Raw genomic sequence first — 16,573 nt, 5'->3', positions numbered from 1 at the left:
TGATCGGACACGGCCTAGTTAACTCGGATCATGTTTCACTTAGATGACTGGAGGGATGTCTATCTGAGTGGGAGTTCATTGAATAATTTGATTAGATGAACTTAATTATCATGAACTTAGTCTAAAATCTTTACAATATGTCTTGTAGATCAAATGGCCCACGTTGTCCTCAACTTCAACGCGTTCCTAGAGAAAACCAAGCTGAAAGATGATGGCAGCAACTATACGGACTGGGTCCGGAACCTGAGGATCATCCTCATAGCTGCCAAGAAAGATTATGTCCTAGAAGCGCTGCTAGGTGACGCACCCATCCCAGAGAACCAAGACGTTATGAACGCTTGGCAGTCACGTGCTGATGATTACTCCCTCATTCAGTGCGGCATGCTTTACAGCTTAGAACCGGGGCTCCAAAAGCGTTTTGAGAGACACGGAGCATATGAGATGTTCGAAGAGCTGAAAATGGTTTTCCAAGCTCATGCCCGGGTCGAGAGTGAAGTCTCCGACAAGTTCTTCAGCTGTAAGATGGAGGAAAATAGTTCTGTCAGTGAGCACATACTCAAAATGTCTGGATTGCATAACCGCTTGACTCAACTGGGAGTTAATCTCTCGGATGACGCGGTCATTGACAGAATCCTTCAGTCGCTTCCACCGAGCTACAAGAGCTTTGTGATGAACTTCAATATGCAGGGGATGGAAAAGACCATTCCTGAGGTATATTCAATGCTGAAATCAGCAGAGATGGAAATCAAAAAGGAACATCAAGTGTTGATGGTGAATAAAATCACTAAGTTCAAGAAAGGCAAGGGTAAGAAGAACTTCAAGAAGGACGGCAAGGGAGTTGCCGCGCCCGGTAAGCAAGCTACCGGGAAGAAGCCAAAGAATGGACCCAAGCCTGAGACTGAGTGTTTTTATTGCAAGGGAAGTGGTCACTGGAAGCAGAACTGCCCCAAATACTTAGCGGACAAGAAGGCCGGGAACACTAAAGGTATATGTGATATACATGTAATTGATGTGTACCTTACCAGTACTCATAGTAGCTCCTGGGTATTTGATACCGGTGCGGTTGCTCACATTTGTAACTCAAAGCAGGAGCTGCGGAATAAGCGGAGACTGGCGAAGGACGAGGTGACGATGCGCGTCGGGAATGGTTCCAAGGTCGATGTGATCGCCGTTGGCACGCTGCCTCTACATTTACCTACGGGATTAGTTTTAAACCTCAATAATTGTTATTTAGTGCCAGCTTTGAGTGTGAACATTGTATCAGGATCTCGTTTAATTCGATACGGCTACTCATTTAAATCCGAGAATAATGGTTGTTCTATTTATATGAGAGATATGTTTTATGGTCATGCTCCGTTGGTGAATGGTTTATTCTTAATGAATCTCGAGCGTAATGTTACACATATTCATAGTGTGAATACCAAAAGATGTAAGGTTGATAATGATAGTCCCACATACTTGTGGCACTACCGCCTTGGTCACATAGGTGTCAAACGCATGAAGAAGCTCCATGCAGATGGACTTTTGGAGTCTCTTGATTATGAATCATTTGACACGTGCGAACCATGCCTCATGGGTAAAATTACCAAGACTCCGTTCTCAGGAACAATGGTGCGAGCAACCAACTTATTGGAAATCATACATACTGATGTGTGCGGTCCAATGAGTGTTGAGGCTCGCGGTGGCTATCGTTATGTTCTTACCCTCACTGATGACTTGAGTAGATATGGGTATGTCTACTTAATGAAACACAAGTCTGAGACCTTTGAAAAGTTCAAGGAATTTCAGAGTGAGGTTGAGAATCAACGTGACAGGAAAACCAAGTTCTTGCGATCAGATCATGGGGGAGAATACTTGAGTCACGAATTTGGCACACACTTAAGAAAATGTTGAATAGTTTCACAACTCACGCCGCCTGGAACACCTCAGCGTAATGGTGTGTCCGAACATCGTAATCGCACTCTATTGGATATGGTGTGATCTATGATGTCTCTTACCGATCTACCGCTGTCATTTTGGGGCTATGCTTTAGAGACTTCCGCATTCACTTTAAATAGGGCTCCGTCGAAATCCGTTGAGACGACACCGTACGAATTATGGTTTGGGAAGAAACCTAAGTTGTCATTTCTAAAAGTTTGGGGATGCGATGCTTATGTCAAGAAACTTCAACCTGAAAAGCTCGAACCCAAATCGGAAAAATGCATCTTCATAGGATACCCTAAAGAAATTATTGGGTATACCTTCTACCTCAGATCTTTGTTGCCAAGAATGGATCCTTTCTAGAGAAAGAGTTTCTCTCGAAAGAAATAAGTGGGAGGAAAGTAGAACTTGATGAAGTATTACCTCTTGAACCGGTAAGTGGCGCAGCTCAAGAAAATGCTCTTGAGGTGCTTGCACCAACTAGAGAGGAAGTTGATGATGATGATCATGAAACTTCAGATCAAGTTGCTACTGAACTTCGTAGGTCCACGAGGACACGTTCCGCACCAGAGTGGTACGGCAACCCTGTCTTGGAAATCATGTTGTTAGACAATGGTGAACCTTCGAACTATGAAGAAGCGATGGCGGGCCCGAATTCCGACAAATGGCTGGAAGCCATGAAATCCGAGATAGGATCCATGTATGAAAACGAAGTATAGACTTTGACTGACTTGCTCAATGATCGGCGAGCCATAGAAAATAAATGGATCTTTAAGAAGAAGACAGACGCGGATGGTAATGTGACCATCTATAAAGCTCGGCTTGTCGCTAAGGGTTATCGACAAGTTCAAGGGGTTGACTACGATGAGACTTTCTCACCCATAGCGAAGCTGAAGTCCGTCCGAATCATGTTAGCAATTGCCGGATTCTATGATTATGAGATATGGCAAATGGACGTCAAAACGGCATTCCTTAATGGTTTCCTTAAGGAAGAATTGTATATGATACAGCCGGAAGGTTTTGTCGATCCTAAGAATGCTGACAAGGTGTGCAAGCTCCAACGCTCGATTTATGGGCTGGTGCAAGCATCTCGGAGTTGGAACATTCGTTTTGATGAGATGATCAAAGCGTTTGGGTTTACGCAGACTTATGGAGAAGCCTGCATTTATAAGAAAGTGAGTGGGAGCTCTGTAGCATTTCTCATATTGTATGTGGATGACATACTGTTGATGGGAAATGATATAGAATTCTTGGAAAGCATAAAGGCCTACCTGAACAAGTGTTTTTCAATGAAGGATCTTGGAGAAGCTGCTTATATATTAGGCATCAAGATCTATAGAGATAGATCGAGACGCCTCATTGGTCTTTCACAGAGTACGTACCTTGACAAGATATTGAAGAAGTCCAAAATGGATCAGTCAAAGAAGGGGTTCTTGCCTGTATTGCAAGGTACGAGATTGAGCATGGCTCAATGCCTGACCACGGCAGAAGATAGAGAAAAGATGAGTGTCGTCCCCTATGCCTCGGCCATAGGGTCTATCATGTATGCTATGTTGTGTACCAGACCTGATGTAAACCTTGTCGTAAGTTTTGTAGGAAGGTACTAAAGTAATCCCGGCATGGAACACTGGACAGCGGTCAAGAATATCCTAAAGTACCTGAAAAAGGACTAAGGATATGTTTCTCGTTTATGGAGGTGACGAAGAGCTCGTCGTAAAGGGTTACGTCGATGCTAGCTTCGACACAGATCTGGATGACTCTAAGTCGCAAACCGGATACGTGTATATTTTGAATGGTGGGGCAGTAACCTGGTGCAGTTGCAAGCAAAGCGTTGTGGCAGGATCTACATGTGAAGCGGAGTACATGGCAGCCTCGGAGGCAGCACAAGAGGCAATCTGGGTGAAGGAGTTCATTACCGACCTAGGAGTCATACCCAATGCGTCGGGCCCGATGACTCTCTTCTGTGACAACACTGGAGCTATTGCCCTTGCCAAGGAGCCCGGGTTTCACAGGAAGACCAAGCATATCAAGCGTCGCTTCAACTCCATTCGTGAAAGTGTTCAAAATGGAGACATAGAGATTTTTAAAGTACATACGGACCTGAATGTGGCAGATCCGTTGACTAAACCTCTCCCTAGAGAAAAACATGACCAACACCAGAACTGCATGGGTGTTCGATTCATCACAATGTAACTAGAATATTGACTCTAGTGCAAGTGGGAGACTGTTGGAAATATGCCCTAGAGGCAATAATAAAATGGTTATTATTATATTTCTTTGTTCATGATAATTTTCTATTGTTCATGCTATAATTGTGTTATCCGGAAATCGTAATACATGTGTGAATACATAGACCACAACACGTCCCTAGTGAGCCTCTAGTTGACTAGCTCGTTGATCAAAAGATAGTCATGGTTTCCTGACTATGGACATTGGATGTCATTGATAACGGGATCACATCATTAGGAGAATGATGTGATGGACAAGACCCAATCCTAAGCATAGCTCAAAGATCGTGTAGTTCGTTTGCTGTAGCTTTTCCGAATGTCAAGTATCATTTCCTTAGACCATGAGATTGTGAAACTCCCGGATACCGTAGGAGTGCTTTGGGTGTGCCAAACGTCACAACGTAACTGGGTGACTATAAAGGTACACTATAGGTATCTCCGGAAGTGTCTGTTGGGTTGGCACGAATCAAGACTGGGATTTGTCGCTCTGAATGATGGAGAGGTATCTCTGGGCCCACTCGGTAATGCATCATCATAATGAGCTCAATGTGATCAAGTGGTTGATCACGGGATCATGCATTACGGTATGAATAAAGTGACTTGCCGGTAACGAGATTGAACGAGGTATTGGGATACCGACGATCGAGTCTCGGGCAAGTAACGTATCGATTGACAAAGGGAATTGTATACGGATTGATTGAATCCTCGACATCATGGTTCATCCGATGAGATCATCGAGGAGCATGTGGGAGCCAACATGGGTATCCAGATCCCACTGTTGGTTATTGACCGGAGAGTCGTCTCGGTCATGTCTGCATGTCTCCCGAACCCGTAGGGTCTACACACTTAAGGTTCGGTGACGCTAGGGTTGTTGAGATATTAGTATACGATAACCTGAAAGTTGTTCGGAGTCCTGGATGAGATCCCGGATGTCACGAGGAGTTCCGGAATGGTCCGGAGGTGAAGATTTATATATAGGAAGTCAAGTTTTGGCCATCGGGAAAGTTTCGGGGGTAATCGGTATTGTACCGAGACCACCGGAAGGGTCCCGGGGGTCCACCGGGTGGGGCCACCTATCCCGGAGGGCCCCATGGGCTGAAGTGGGAGAGGAACCAGCCCCTAGTGGGCTGGTGCGCCCACCTTGGGCCTCCCCCTGCGCCTAGGGTTGGAAACCCTAGGGGTGGGGGCGCCACACTTGCCTTGGGGGGCAAGCCACCCTTGGCCGCCGCCCCCCCTAGGAGATTGGATCTCCTAGGGCCGGCGCCCCCCCTAGGGACCCTATATATAGTGGGGGGAAGGAGGGCAGCCGCACCCTAGCCCTTGGCCTCTCCCTCTCCCTCCCGTGACACTCCTCCGTCTCCCTGTGCTTGGTGAAGCCCTGCCGAGATCACCGTTGCTTCCACCACCACGCCGTCGTGCTGCTGGATCTTCATCAACCTCTCCTTCCCCCTTGCTGGATCAAGTTGGAGGAGACGTCTTCCCAACCGTATGTGTGTTGAACGCGGAGGTGTCGTCCGTTCCGCGCTAGGTCATCGGTGATTTGGATCACGACGAGTACGACTCCATCAACCCCGTTCTCTTGAACGCTTCCGCGCGCGATCTACAAGGGTATGTAGATGCACTGCTCTCCCCCTCGTTGCTAGATGACTCCATAGATTGATCTTGGTGATGCGTAGAAAATTTTGAAATTCTGGTGCGTTCCCCAACACCAAGGCGGCGATGCAATCCAAGAGCTCGTTTAGGGAAGAGAGCTTCATTGGATCCATCTGCTCGGCAAATTCCGAGCCAATGTGGAGGCTGTTTTCGATGACCCGAGAAGTCATCATCGATGCAGCGGCCGAACGGGCGGTCATGATGAAACTGCCTAGCCGGGGAGTTTGGCCGACAGCCAGGGCTCCCCCGGCGGTAATCTTGTTTTTGACGACAAGACGAGGCATCCTCCCTTACGGTGACGGCACAGTGAAACTCTCAATGAAAGTACCAATGTCGGTGTCAAAACCGGCAGATCTCGGGTAGGGGGTCCCGAACTGTGCGTCTAAGGCGGATGGTAACAGGAGGCAGGGGACACGATGTTTACCCAAGTTCGGGCCCTCTTGATGGAGGTAATACCCTACATCCTGCTTGATTGTTCTTGATAACTAGTGGACCCGTTGCGCCAAATGGCGCAGAGGCACACTAAACCCATGTTCGCGATGAAACAAAATATCCATGGTTTGAGGGTTTAGGATTTAGAGATGTATACACACATTTTAATTTAATAACACAAAGCCGCATTTAAAACAAAATATATATTTTAGTTAGTTTAGCTGTAGGGAAGTACATATGATAATAAAAATGGTGTCTTGTTGTGCACAATGAGATATATATATATATATACACACATTCTAATTTGGTTGGTTGAAGAATACCACAGCCTAATCCTTGGGCACCAAGACGTCACGAGGAAAGAAACCCTGAAATGCCACTCCTTAGCCACACGAACGTGTCTGGATATAAGCCATAGCCACGAAAGGGCCTAATGGGCAGAAGCAAAAACACGAATGGGCCAGATCCCTAAACGCCGTGAGAAAAGGAAGACCACCAGAGTCTAAATTAGGAAAAAAACTAACAAATAGGGGCAGAGGTGGCCAAAAAAGGTAACCAAAAATATCTATCTCAAGAAGAAATCGTGTGTAGGCTATGGAGCAGCATATCACGCATAGAAAGACAAACCACAGTCAAACAACACATGCACAATAAGCTAGAGTTCACTTCATAATATACGGGAGTTTTTGTTTTTGCTTTGCTTTGAGATAGCTACCTGAGCAGCCAAAGACTCTAGTTTTAGAGCATGCTTAATAAGGAGCATTCAGTTCACTGGTTACATAAATCCTGGTCGTGGCTTTGTTCATGCAAGTAGCAGACGCATTAAGAGACTCTCTTGAAGCTGGTCAAAGAGCATTGTAGCGGAGCATTGTTGATGGTGAGCCTAGTTGCATGAAGGACCATTTTCCTCTTGAGATGTCAGTCGAGGAGAAGCTAATATTATAGGATAGGTAACCTACAGTGAAACACAGGACAGAACACAAAGTTAAAGCATGCTTATGGCAGATGAATTTAGGAACAACACATGAGAACATATCTGGGTTGTACCTATAGGTAATTAATCTCTGCATAGCTGGCGCAGAGTAGTCACTGCCTTGATTTCTTTAATATGCCTTCCAGTAGTAGAGCTCCTTTTTTAGAAGTTATTCTGGTTAGAGATGAACAATCGCTGTGTCTATTTAGGCTTAAAAATGCAGAGGTAGACACACAGTATAAGAATTGGCACCTTTTGTTTTCGGTCTTGGTCATCTAACACTGGTCAGCCTTATCATTCTTTCCTTCAACAGTTGCTGAAATAGCTTCAGCCTTATCATCAGACTACTCCTGTTGCACCTAGAAAACCAAGTGGTTTGGTAACAGAGCAAGATGAGATATTAATATCCAAAGGACTGGCTCGAGCACGTTTTAGCTCACTCAATCAGCTAGACAGCTTCGAATAGAATTTCTTTATGTCCATCTATATATTTGTATCTCCGTAAAACATGCCACACTAAGTTTTCTTCCTCATGTGAGATAAGAATTTGATTGTACAATTGTGCAATCGAGAACGGCATGAGAGAAAGCTATATCAACACAGCAGCTATCTTTTGCTGTACAATTGAGTTGCTTTCATATGAGATCTAAAATATGTGCATTCACATGTGTTTATATGAGTTGTAGAAAGAAACTTTACCTAAGAAGAAGGACCCAATAATCATATTTTCACAAAAGCACAATTAGGGATTACAGAGGATTTTACCCTTGAAGCGGACATGTTCTTTGGTTCGCTCTTTGCTTCTCAGGGATTACACTAAGCATCTCCTTAGCTTCCTGTTGCTCGCCTTGCAGGGCATCACTGGTGTACTTTCCCGACCGCTCCTTCTTCTCTAGCACCATTCACTTCAATCTACTTCTCATCAGTGAGCAGCACATGTGAGACAAACTCTCTCATCATTTTCAGTGATTGTTCCAATAGAATCCTGCGTGCACAATTATACAAAAGAGTCAATGTAACCACAATATTACACGGCAAAGGGGATTGAACTTAATAATAACTGATGACCCACCAACTTGCAACCTTCAAAATCCAGCTTCAGCTGCAGCCTCTGTACACTTTGCTTGAAGTTATCTTGCATACTCACTTCCTGAAACAAGCCTAAAATGGTCACCAGAAGATAATAATTGTGAGCATTTGTATCTTTTTCTGTCGCAAGCTTGGCAGTGTTTTTCCTAGGCTTGCTACATGCCCAAGAACATAGAACAACACGTACTTCCATAATTCAGATTGAATTTGTTTATCCTGATAGTCTTTTAGATCTCTGAAAAACCGTGGAACTGTAAACAGTCAGATCAAGTAACTGTCTTCTCCTAATTCCATAGCGAGGTGATCCAATTCGTTTGGACAGTCAGACAACAAATTCTGTATAACAATAAAGATCTTAGGGCCTTTAGGTGTTTGTTCTGTTGATCTATAGATGCAGTGAGATTCCTCAGGGGAACATCCAACTTTGAAGCACGGTCAGTTCTAAAAATTAGATTCACCACCGGCCTAGTTGCAGCACCTAGCTTTATCTCCTCTTGCTATTTCTGAATGCAGTGTTGTATTACTACGACTACCGTTTAGATTGGCCGAAACAAAGAAAAGCTAAGAACCAGACTAAAATATAAAATTATCATGTGTTTTTAGGCAAAGATAAACATGAACATCAGATACCAATCTTAACTCATATTTTTCTGTCTGGAATCAAAAATTGAACCAGGCTGAATGACAAGTAGTTTCATTTACATTTACAAATCAATAAAGAAAAGAAAAGAAAAGCATAGCCATAAGAAAGAAGAAAATACAAGATGTGTACGTGTTTCATTTACGTTTACAAATAAAAAAATTGTAGGACAGTAATTTGCTAAGGGCAGAAAAAACATGACAGCAGAAGAAGCAACAAAATTTATACATGGCAGAGGTGCAAATTTAGTGAGCATTGGCAACTAACCAGGTAATGGAGGGAACATGCTTCCTCTTCTCCATTGAATCCATCACCGTACGGCTAGGTGAGGAGCCACCGCTTGCATCTTCCGCCTTCGTTGGGCGAGAGGAGAGGAAGCGCACATCAATTTCGTCTGTCTTATTCACCGAGCGATGCCGGGCGAGGGGGTGAATGGATCCGACCTTCCCTAATGAGAGCAGAGTAGCAGGGAAGGGGGGACGAACTCCGGAGGCGCTCCGGGCACCGCGAAGCTGGTCGGCTGCGCGGACATAAACGGCGGCGACTACGCACCCGGTCCAGAGAAAGGAAGGAGAAGAGGAGGCGGGCGGCGCGAGAGGAGCCTCATGGTCGAGGGAGAAGAGGAGGCGGCTGGGAGAGGACGCCCGAACCGTCTTACGTCTAGTGTTCTGGGCGGTTTAAAGTGGACGACGCTGATGTGCGGGACCAGAAGGGAACAGGGGCCACCAGCCAGAGGGCGAAACATGGAGCGATGGTCACAGACGGCTCACAAAAAAAGACAAGACGTGACGCGGCATGGTCGCATGGAGTAGGCCACAACCCACGATGCAGAATTCAGCCCCGGTTCTCTCTCCAAAAGCCGGATGGGACGCAAAAGCAGGAAGAGCTCACACGAACAAATTCACAGCCAACCACAGATGGGTGGGTCTAGAAAACAAATAGACCCACTTGCAGCGGCAGCACCCAACGAGCCAGAGGAGGAAATAGCAACAGGAGCACAAAATCTCCCAGATGTGAATCGTGCCTGACGAGACAAAAGCTGGCACATCGTGCACGCAAAGAAAAACAAAAGAAGAGACCGACGAATGGGGCCATGCATGGGTCTGAGCCATATGAAGCGATGGGTGTGCACCCGGCGAGTACACATGAGTCGACCCGTCCTGCATGTGATGACCCCACACGCGAGCGCAACAGACGACGCGACGACCCTGCACGCGACGGGCCTATCCTGAGTGCAACCCAAGACACGCTCAGCGACTGCAGCCGACAAGCGGGGCCAGGAATAGCAGCGGCCCACACCCATCATTGCGCCAGCACAAACGCGGGTGCACATGCGTCGGTCCATCGCTTCTGCACCTGACGTAGGAAGAAGTAACTTCCCCACGACGCACGGCGCGGGCAGCGCATGAGGAACGACCGGACAAAAACGTTTGACCCGAGAAAACTCACCCACGCGACGGGACATGCAGTTAGAGTAGCGGACGAGTGGGACCAGGGGAAGGAGCGGCCCACCCGTCATTGGTACAGTGCAGGCGCGTGCGTAAAAAACGGGTGCATATGGGCTGGCCAACTCCTCTGTGGCGCCCCACGACGCACGATCCGGTCAGCGTGCGACACAACAAGCCATGCAGCACGAGTAGCTCACCTGAGAGGATCTGACCCAGCCAATCCAAGGCCTAGCCGAGCCCACCAGTCATCTATGCTCACGAAACAACCCTGGGTCAAAATGAACTGTAAAAATCAAACGGTTGGCACACCAGCGTTGACGCGACCATGGCGAATCGGAGGGTCAAAACGAAGCAAAATTCGAGGAGCGCTCGGGTGGGCCGGTCGTCCAGCCTCATATATGTTAAAATATGAGTAGTACAAGAGTTGATCTACCACGAGATCGAAGAGGCTAAACCCTAGAAGCTAGCCTATGGTATGATTGTATGTTATTCTATGGACTAAAACCTTTCGGTTTATATAGACACCAGAGGGAGCTAGGGTTACACAAGGTCGGTTACAAAGGAGGAGATATACATATCCATATTGCCAAGCTTGTCTTTCATGCCAAGGAGAGTCCCATCCGGACATGGAACGAAGTCTCCAATCTTGTATCTTCATAGTCCAACAGTCCGGCTGTCCGGATACCCCCTAATCCAGGACTCCCTCAGCAATCTTCTGTAAAAAAATTGCAGCTAATCTCGTGAGCGCAAAGTTTCTGTTTTTTACAGCAAGATCACATTAACTTTCACCCAAGTCTTCCCAAAGGTCTTACTTTTCACTTTATTGAAACAAAAGCTATAAAACATGATTACTACAGTAGCTTAATCATGTACGCGCACAAAAACAGTAAGGGTAAATATTGGGTTGTCTCCCAAGAGGCGCTTTTCTTTAGTGTCTTTTAGCCAGGCATGATGATTTCAATGATGCTCACATAAAAGAAAAGAATTGAAACATAAAGAGAGCATCATGAAGAATATGACTAGCATATTTTAATCTAACTCACTTCCTATGCCCAGGGATTTTGTGAACACATAATTTATAGGAACAAGAATCAACTATCATAGGAAGGCAAAACAAGTATAGCTTCAAAACTTTAAGCACATAGAGAGGAAACTTGATATTATTGCAACTCCTACAAGCATATATTCCTCCCTCCTAATATTTTCAGTAGCATCATGAATGAGTTAATCAATATAACTATCACATAAAGCATTCTTTTCATGATCTACAAGCATAGAGAATTTTCTACTCTCCACATAAGCAAAATTCTTCTCATTCAGAATAGTGGGGTCACTAATTCCTAAAGTTGACACTCTTCCAAACCCGTTTTAGATGATAGTATTATTCATACTCCAAAAGATATAAGTGAAGTTCATGGAGAATTCTACAATCAATACCCAAGCTCAAAATATATATAAGTGAAGCACACGAAGCATTCTATAAAACCATACTCAAAAGATTTAAGTGAAGCGCAAAGAGCATTCTATAAGGTCGCACTCAAAAGATATAAGTGAAGCACATGAATCATTCTATAAATTGGTGAAGGGACATCTCATACTAGCATGGTTCTTAAAGAAAAAGAAAAACATAAAGGACACAAATCATGTGAACAAAACAAAAACCAAGGTATACCAATAATTGTTGAAGAAGAAAGATGGGATGCCAACCAGGGCATCCCCAAGCTTAGATGCTTGAGTATCCTTGGAATATTTACTTGGGGTGCCTTGGGCAACCCCAAGCTTGAACTCTTGCCTCTCTTTATTCTTCTCACATCGGTAACTCCTCGTTCTTCGAACACTTCATCCACAAAAACATAACAAAAATTTTGTGAGATCCGTTAGTATACTTAAAGCAAATCACTACCTTTAGGTACTGTTGCAAACTTATTCCAATTTCATATTAGCACTTTATCTATTGTATTCCTACTTCACCATGGTTCATACCCCCCGATACTACCCATAGATTCATCAAAATAAGCGATCAACACATAGAAAACAGAATCTGTCAAAAACAAGACAGTCTGTAGTAATCTGCATCATTCGAATACTTAGGTTCCCAAAGGTTTCTGTATTTATAGGAGAAGTTGGCGTTGATTTCACGTCAGGGGGACCCTCGGGGAGTCCACGAGATAGGGGGGCGCGCCCCCCACCCTCGTGGGGCCCACGGGACTCCCCTCCGGTAGATTTTTGCTCCAGTATTTTTCATATTTTCCAAAAAAAATCTCCGTTGATTTTCATCGTATTCCAAGAACTTTTATTTCTGCACAAAAACAACACCACAGTAGTTCTGCTGAAAATAGCGTCAGTCCAGGTTAGTTCTAATCAAATCATACCAAAATCATATAAAACTATTGTAAACATGGCATGAATACTTCATAAATTATAGATACATTGGAGACGTATCACCCATGCCGGGCTAGCCGGGCAGCAGTCCAGCAGCGATCCATGCCGGCCAACCAAGCGAAGAACCAGATGCGGAGGGGGGCCCAAGTGCGCCAAGTGAGCTTCCAATGCGGGGCGATTGTAGAGCCGGTGAACATTGCCTGATAACAGGACTTAGCCGAGCAGATGTCGTTGCTCGTCCAACGCCAATGCAGCTCATCGGGGTCGGCAGAGACGGTGATGTGTTGAAGAAGCCGCCAAAGATCCACATACTGCACCATGGCCTCGGGCCCCATGGCAGCACGGATGTCGGAGATCCAGGCTCTTCCAAGCATACCCTGCGCGACAGATCGCATCCGCCTGCAGCGGCTGGGAACCAAGGCCAGCACGGCTGGAGCAAGTCGGCGACGGACAAGCCGCTGATCCACCTGTTTGTCCAGAACAGACAGGAGTTGTCGTCCCCCAATATCCAAAGCGTGGATGCGTTGAGGATGGTCTGGACATCGGCGTCGGTCGGGATGTGGAGGTGCTCCAGGGCCTGGAGAGGTCAGTGGCCTTGAGCCAAAGCCAGCGAGCACGGAGAGCAGTGCCAGTGCGCTGCAAGTCCCAGATGCTGAGGCCCCCAAACTCTAGGGGGCGACACACCTTGCGCTAGCTGACTAGATAGCCACGACCAGAGGAGTCGCTGCAACCATGCCATAGAAACTCACGCATGATGTTGTTGATCTTCTTGAGATTGGAGGGTCTCAGGGCCATGGCCATGAGGAGGTGGGTAGGCATGGCGGCGAGGACATGACGGACGAAGGCCAACCTTTCGCCACGGGAAAGAAGCGAAGCGCGCCATGTAGGAAGCTTGCGAGCCATGCGCTCCACCAGAGGCATAAGGGCAGCCGCGGAGACTTTTCGAACTGAGAGGGGGATGCCTAAGTAAGTGATCGGGAAGGGCGCGATCGGGCAAGAGAGTGTGTTCATGATCTGCACCACTTGCACGTCGGAACACTGGATAGGCGTGGCCAAACACTTTTGGAAGTTCGTGTGAAGGCCGGAGGCAGCTCCAAAGACGCGAAGCAGCTCGCGGACGGCAAGGAGCTCCTGCGGGTCCGGATGACAAAAGATGACCATGCCATCGGCGTACAAGGAGATGCTCGAAGCCATTCGGTGCTCGGTGAGGCGACACAGAATGCCAGTGCTGATGGCGAAATGGAGGAGAGAGTTGAGGGCATTGATGACCAAGATGTATAACATCGAAGAGATAGGGTCACCTTGCCGCAAACCCTTCTCATGGCAGATGGGAGGGCATGGATTGTCGTTGATCAGAACGCGGGTCTTGGCAGTGGAGAGCAGGATGGAGATCCATTCTCGCCAGCATGGACCAAAGCCCAGGTGGCGAAGGATCTGAAGTAGGAACGGCCAGGAGACGGAGTCGAATGCGCGCGCGATGTCAAGCTTGAAGAGCACACGCGAGGCATGCATGTTGTGGAGCTGACGAGCAGTCTGCTGCACAAGGACGAAATTGTCATGAATGCGCTCTGGTTAGTGGACACCATGGCATCAAGACGAGGGGTGAGCCGGAGCGACAAGACCTTGGCGAACAACTTGGCCAAAAGGTGAATAAGGCTGATCGGCCGGTAGTCCGAGAGAGGGGTGGTGTCGGGCTTCTTTGGGAGAAGGGTGATGAAGGCCTCGCTAAGCTTTTGGAAGCCCATGTTGTTCAAGTGATAGAGCTTGTCGAAGGCATCACAAATGTCCTTCTTGATTATATACCAGCATGCGTGAAGAAATTTGGACGTGAAGCTGTCGGGGCCCGGCGCCTTCCCGGACGGAAGCCGCTTCGTCGCAGCCCAAATCTCATCCTCAGAGAAAGGAACCTCGAGGGACGAAAGGTTGAAGGAGCGACCATCGAAGGCCTCGAGGTTGATGGTGGAGTCACACAAGTCAGCCGCACCCAGGATGCTGGCGAAGTGGAGGAAAGCAGCTTTCGCCATACCAGCTTCGTCAGAAACGATCGCGTCGTCCACGCGCAGCTGCCGGATGCAATTCTTGTGGAGATGGTGAGAAGCACAGATCTTGAGGAAGGTCGAGTTAGTGTCCCCATCGCGAAGCTAGGACAGACAGACACTTTGCCGGGCGATCGAACGCTCAAGGGAAGCGAGGCCGAGGTATTTGAGCTTGAGGCTTTTGTGTAGCCAGATCTCGAGCAGGGAGAGCGGCCGCAAATCCATCGCCGCGTCGAGCCGGGCAGTGAGCTCGCGCGCGACCTGTAGCTGGAGAGACACCGATCCAACCCGCCGTGCGCTCCAACTTTGGAGGCGATGGGCTGTGAATTTGAGGCGCTGGTATAACCGGCGGAAGGGTTCGGCATCCGGAGGCTTGGCATTCCACGCCTCCGTCACAGTCTCCTAGAAGCCATAAAGTTTCAACCAGAAATGCTCGAAGTGAGATTGCCGATGAGCACTGTGATGTTGGGAGCAGTCCACCAGGAGCGGGGCATGGTCAGAAGTCGTCGAGGCGAGGCAGCGAAGAGAACAACCAGGCTGGCAGGCGTCCCAGCTAGGCGAGCAGAGGACCGTGTCGTTGCGCGCGAGGGTGGGGGAATCCTGCTCATTTGACCAAGTGTATCTGCGACCATGAAGATACATGTCACGGAGCTCCATGTCAGCAACGAAGCGGCCAAAACGGCTCATGGAGCGGTGGTACAGGCGATTATTGGTCTTATCCGCGAAGGAGAGGATCATGTTGAAGTCGCCTCCAATGACCCAGGGGCCCGCGCAGGTGAGGCGAAAACTATGCAGCTCAGCGAGGAACACCACCTTGGCAGCATCGTCTTGGGGGCCATAGACAGAGGAGAGCCACCAATGCTGCCTGCCGGTGGGGGAAGTGACAAGAGCAGAGACGTGGTAATCGCCAATCTCCGGTCGGGAGAGGGAAATCTTGGAGTCGTGCCACGCGACCAGGATGCCACCACGAGTCCTGAACGCAGGGAGGAAGAGGAAGTCACCCCCAAACATAGGACCCAGGGTCTGAACAACAAGCGCGGCGGTGATCACAGCGAGCTTCGTCTCGCTAAGGCAGACGATCGAGGGGGAGACAAATGAAATCAAAGACTGAACAACCATACATCTCGCGTGGGAGTTAAGCCCGCGCACATTCCAGAAAACCATCTTGAGATTAAAATCCATGGAGAGGAGAGGGGGCGGTGAAGAAACGGAAGAGGAAGCCCTAGGACGAAACTAGGAACGGCTGCACCAGCGCGCGATCGAGGAGCTGCGTGACACCGCGAGGGATTTGACAACCGTAGTAATCTGTGAAGGCCTGAACGACGTCCTCCGCAAGCGGCCGCGCGAAGAGTTGAGCATACTTGGCAAGAATAGTGTCATCCACCCGGCCATCATCCTCTAGGAGCCCTAGACGGCGGAGAAGAACACGTTTAGCTTTCATCTCCGAGTCTAATCCACAATCTGTCTTGGCAATGCGGTTGCTCCTGCGCGGGGTGAAGTTGGGAGGGATGGTGTTGCATCGTCGCCTTGGGGCGGGCTTGGGCTGTGGAAGGATCTGGTCGGTCTCCTACTGCACCGAGTCAAGCAGGGAGAGCAACGTGGGCGGGTGCATGGCCTCGGGATTCACGGCATGCAAGGGAGGGTCCACCACCGATGGAGAACAGGGCCGGCTCGAGGAATCACCGAGAACCTGCACATCCCTCGATGCGGGGGGGGGGGGGCAGGATCACATGGGGATCCGAGGCAGGCGAAGCGCGACCAACCACAAAGGA

At 48.0% G+C, this 16,573-nt stretch overlaps 1 protein-coding gene and 1 long non-coding RNA gene across 3 annotated transcripts; both read right to left on the bottom strand.

Moving 5' to 3' along the window:
• Positions 1 to 6,877: 6,877 nt before the first annotated feature.
• LOC125506276 (uncharacterized) lies at positions 6,878 to 9,605 on the bottom strand. Of its 2 annotated transcripts, none has more exons than XR_007282618.2 (6): positions 9,203 to 9,605; positions 8,279 to 8,367; positions 7,972 to 8,191; positions 7,459 to 7,565; positions 7,281 to 7,363; positions 6,878 to 7,188 (listed from the first exon to the last, which is right to left on the bottom strand). It is a non-coding gene; the product is annotated as an uncharacterized LOC125506276 (long non-coding RNA). The 2 variants fall into 2 exon arrangements; XR_007282617.2 differs by having other exon boundaries at positions 8,279 to 8,356; positions 9,203 to 9,602.
• Positions 9,606 to 13,455: 3,850 nt separating this feature from the next.
• On the bottom strand, positions 13,456 to 15,983 carry LOC147990846 (uncharacterized). Its single transcript, XM_087538419.1, has 4 exons — positions 15,282 to 15,983; positions 14,922 to 15,203; positions 14,388 to 14,828; positions 13,456 to 14,301 (listed from the first exon to the last, which is right to left on the bottom strand). Exons 1-4 carry the CDS (start codon positions 15,981 to 15,983, stop codon positions 13,456 to 13,458), a joined length of 2,271 nt encoding a protein of 756 aa, XP_087394545.1.
• Positions 15,984 to 16,573: the final 590 nt, after the last annotated feature.

The sequence above is a fragment of the Triticum urartu genome, chromosome 1A (assembly GCF_056163025.1).
Source record: "Triticum urartu cultivar PI428250 chromosome 1A, HENAU_Tu73, whole genome shotgun sequence".
NCBI lineage: Eukaryota > Viridiplantae > Streptophyta > Magnoliopsida > Poales > Poaceae > Triticum > Triticum urartu.
This window is presented reverse-complemented; position numbering and strand designations above follow the sequence as displayed.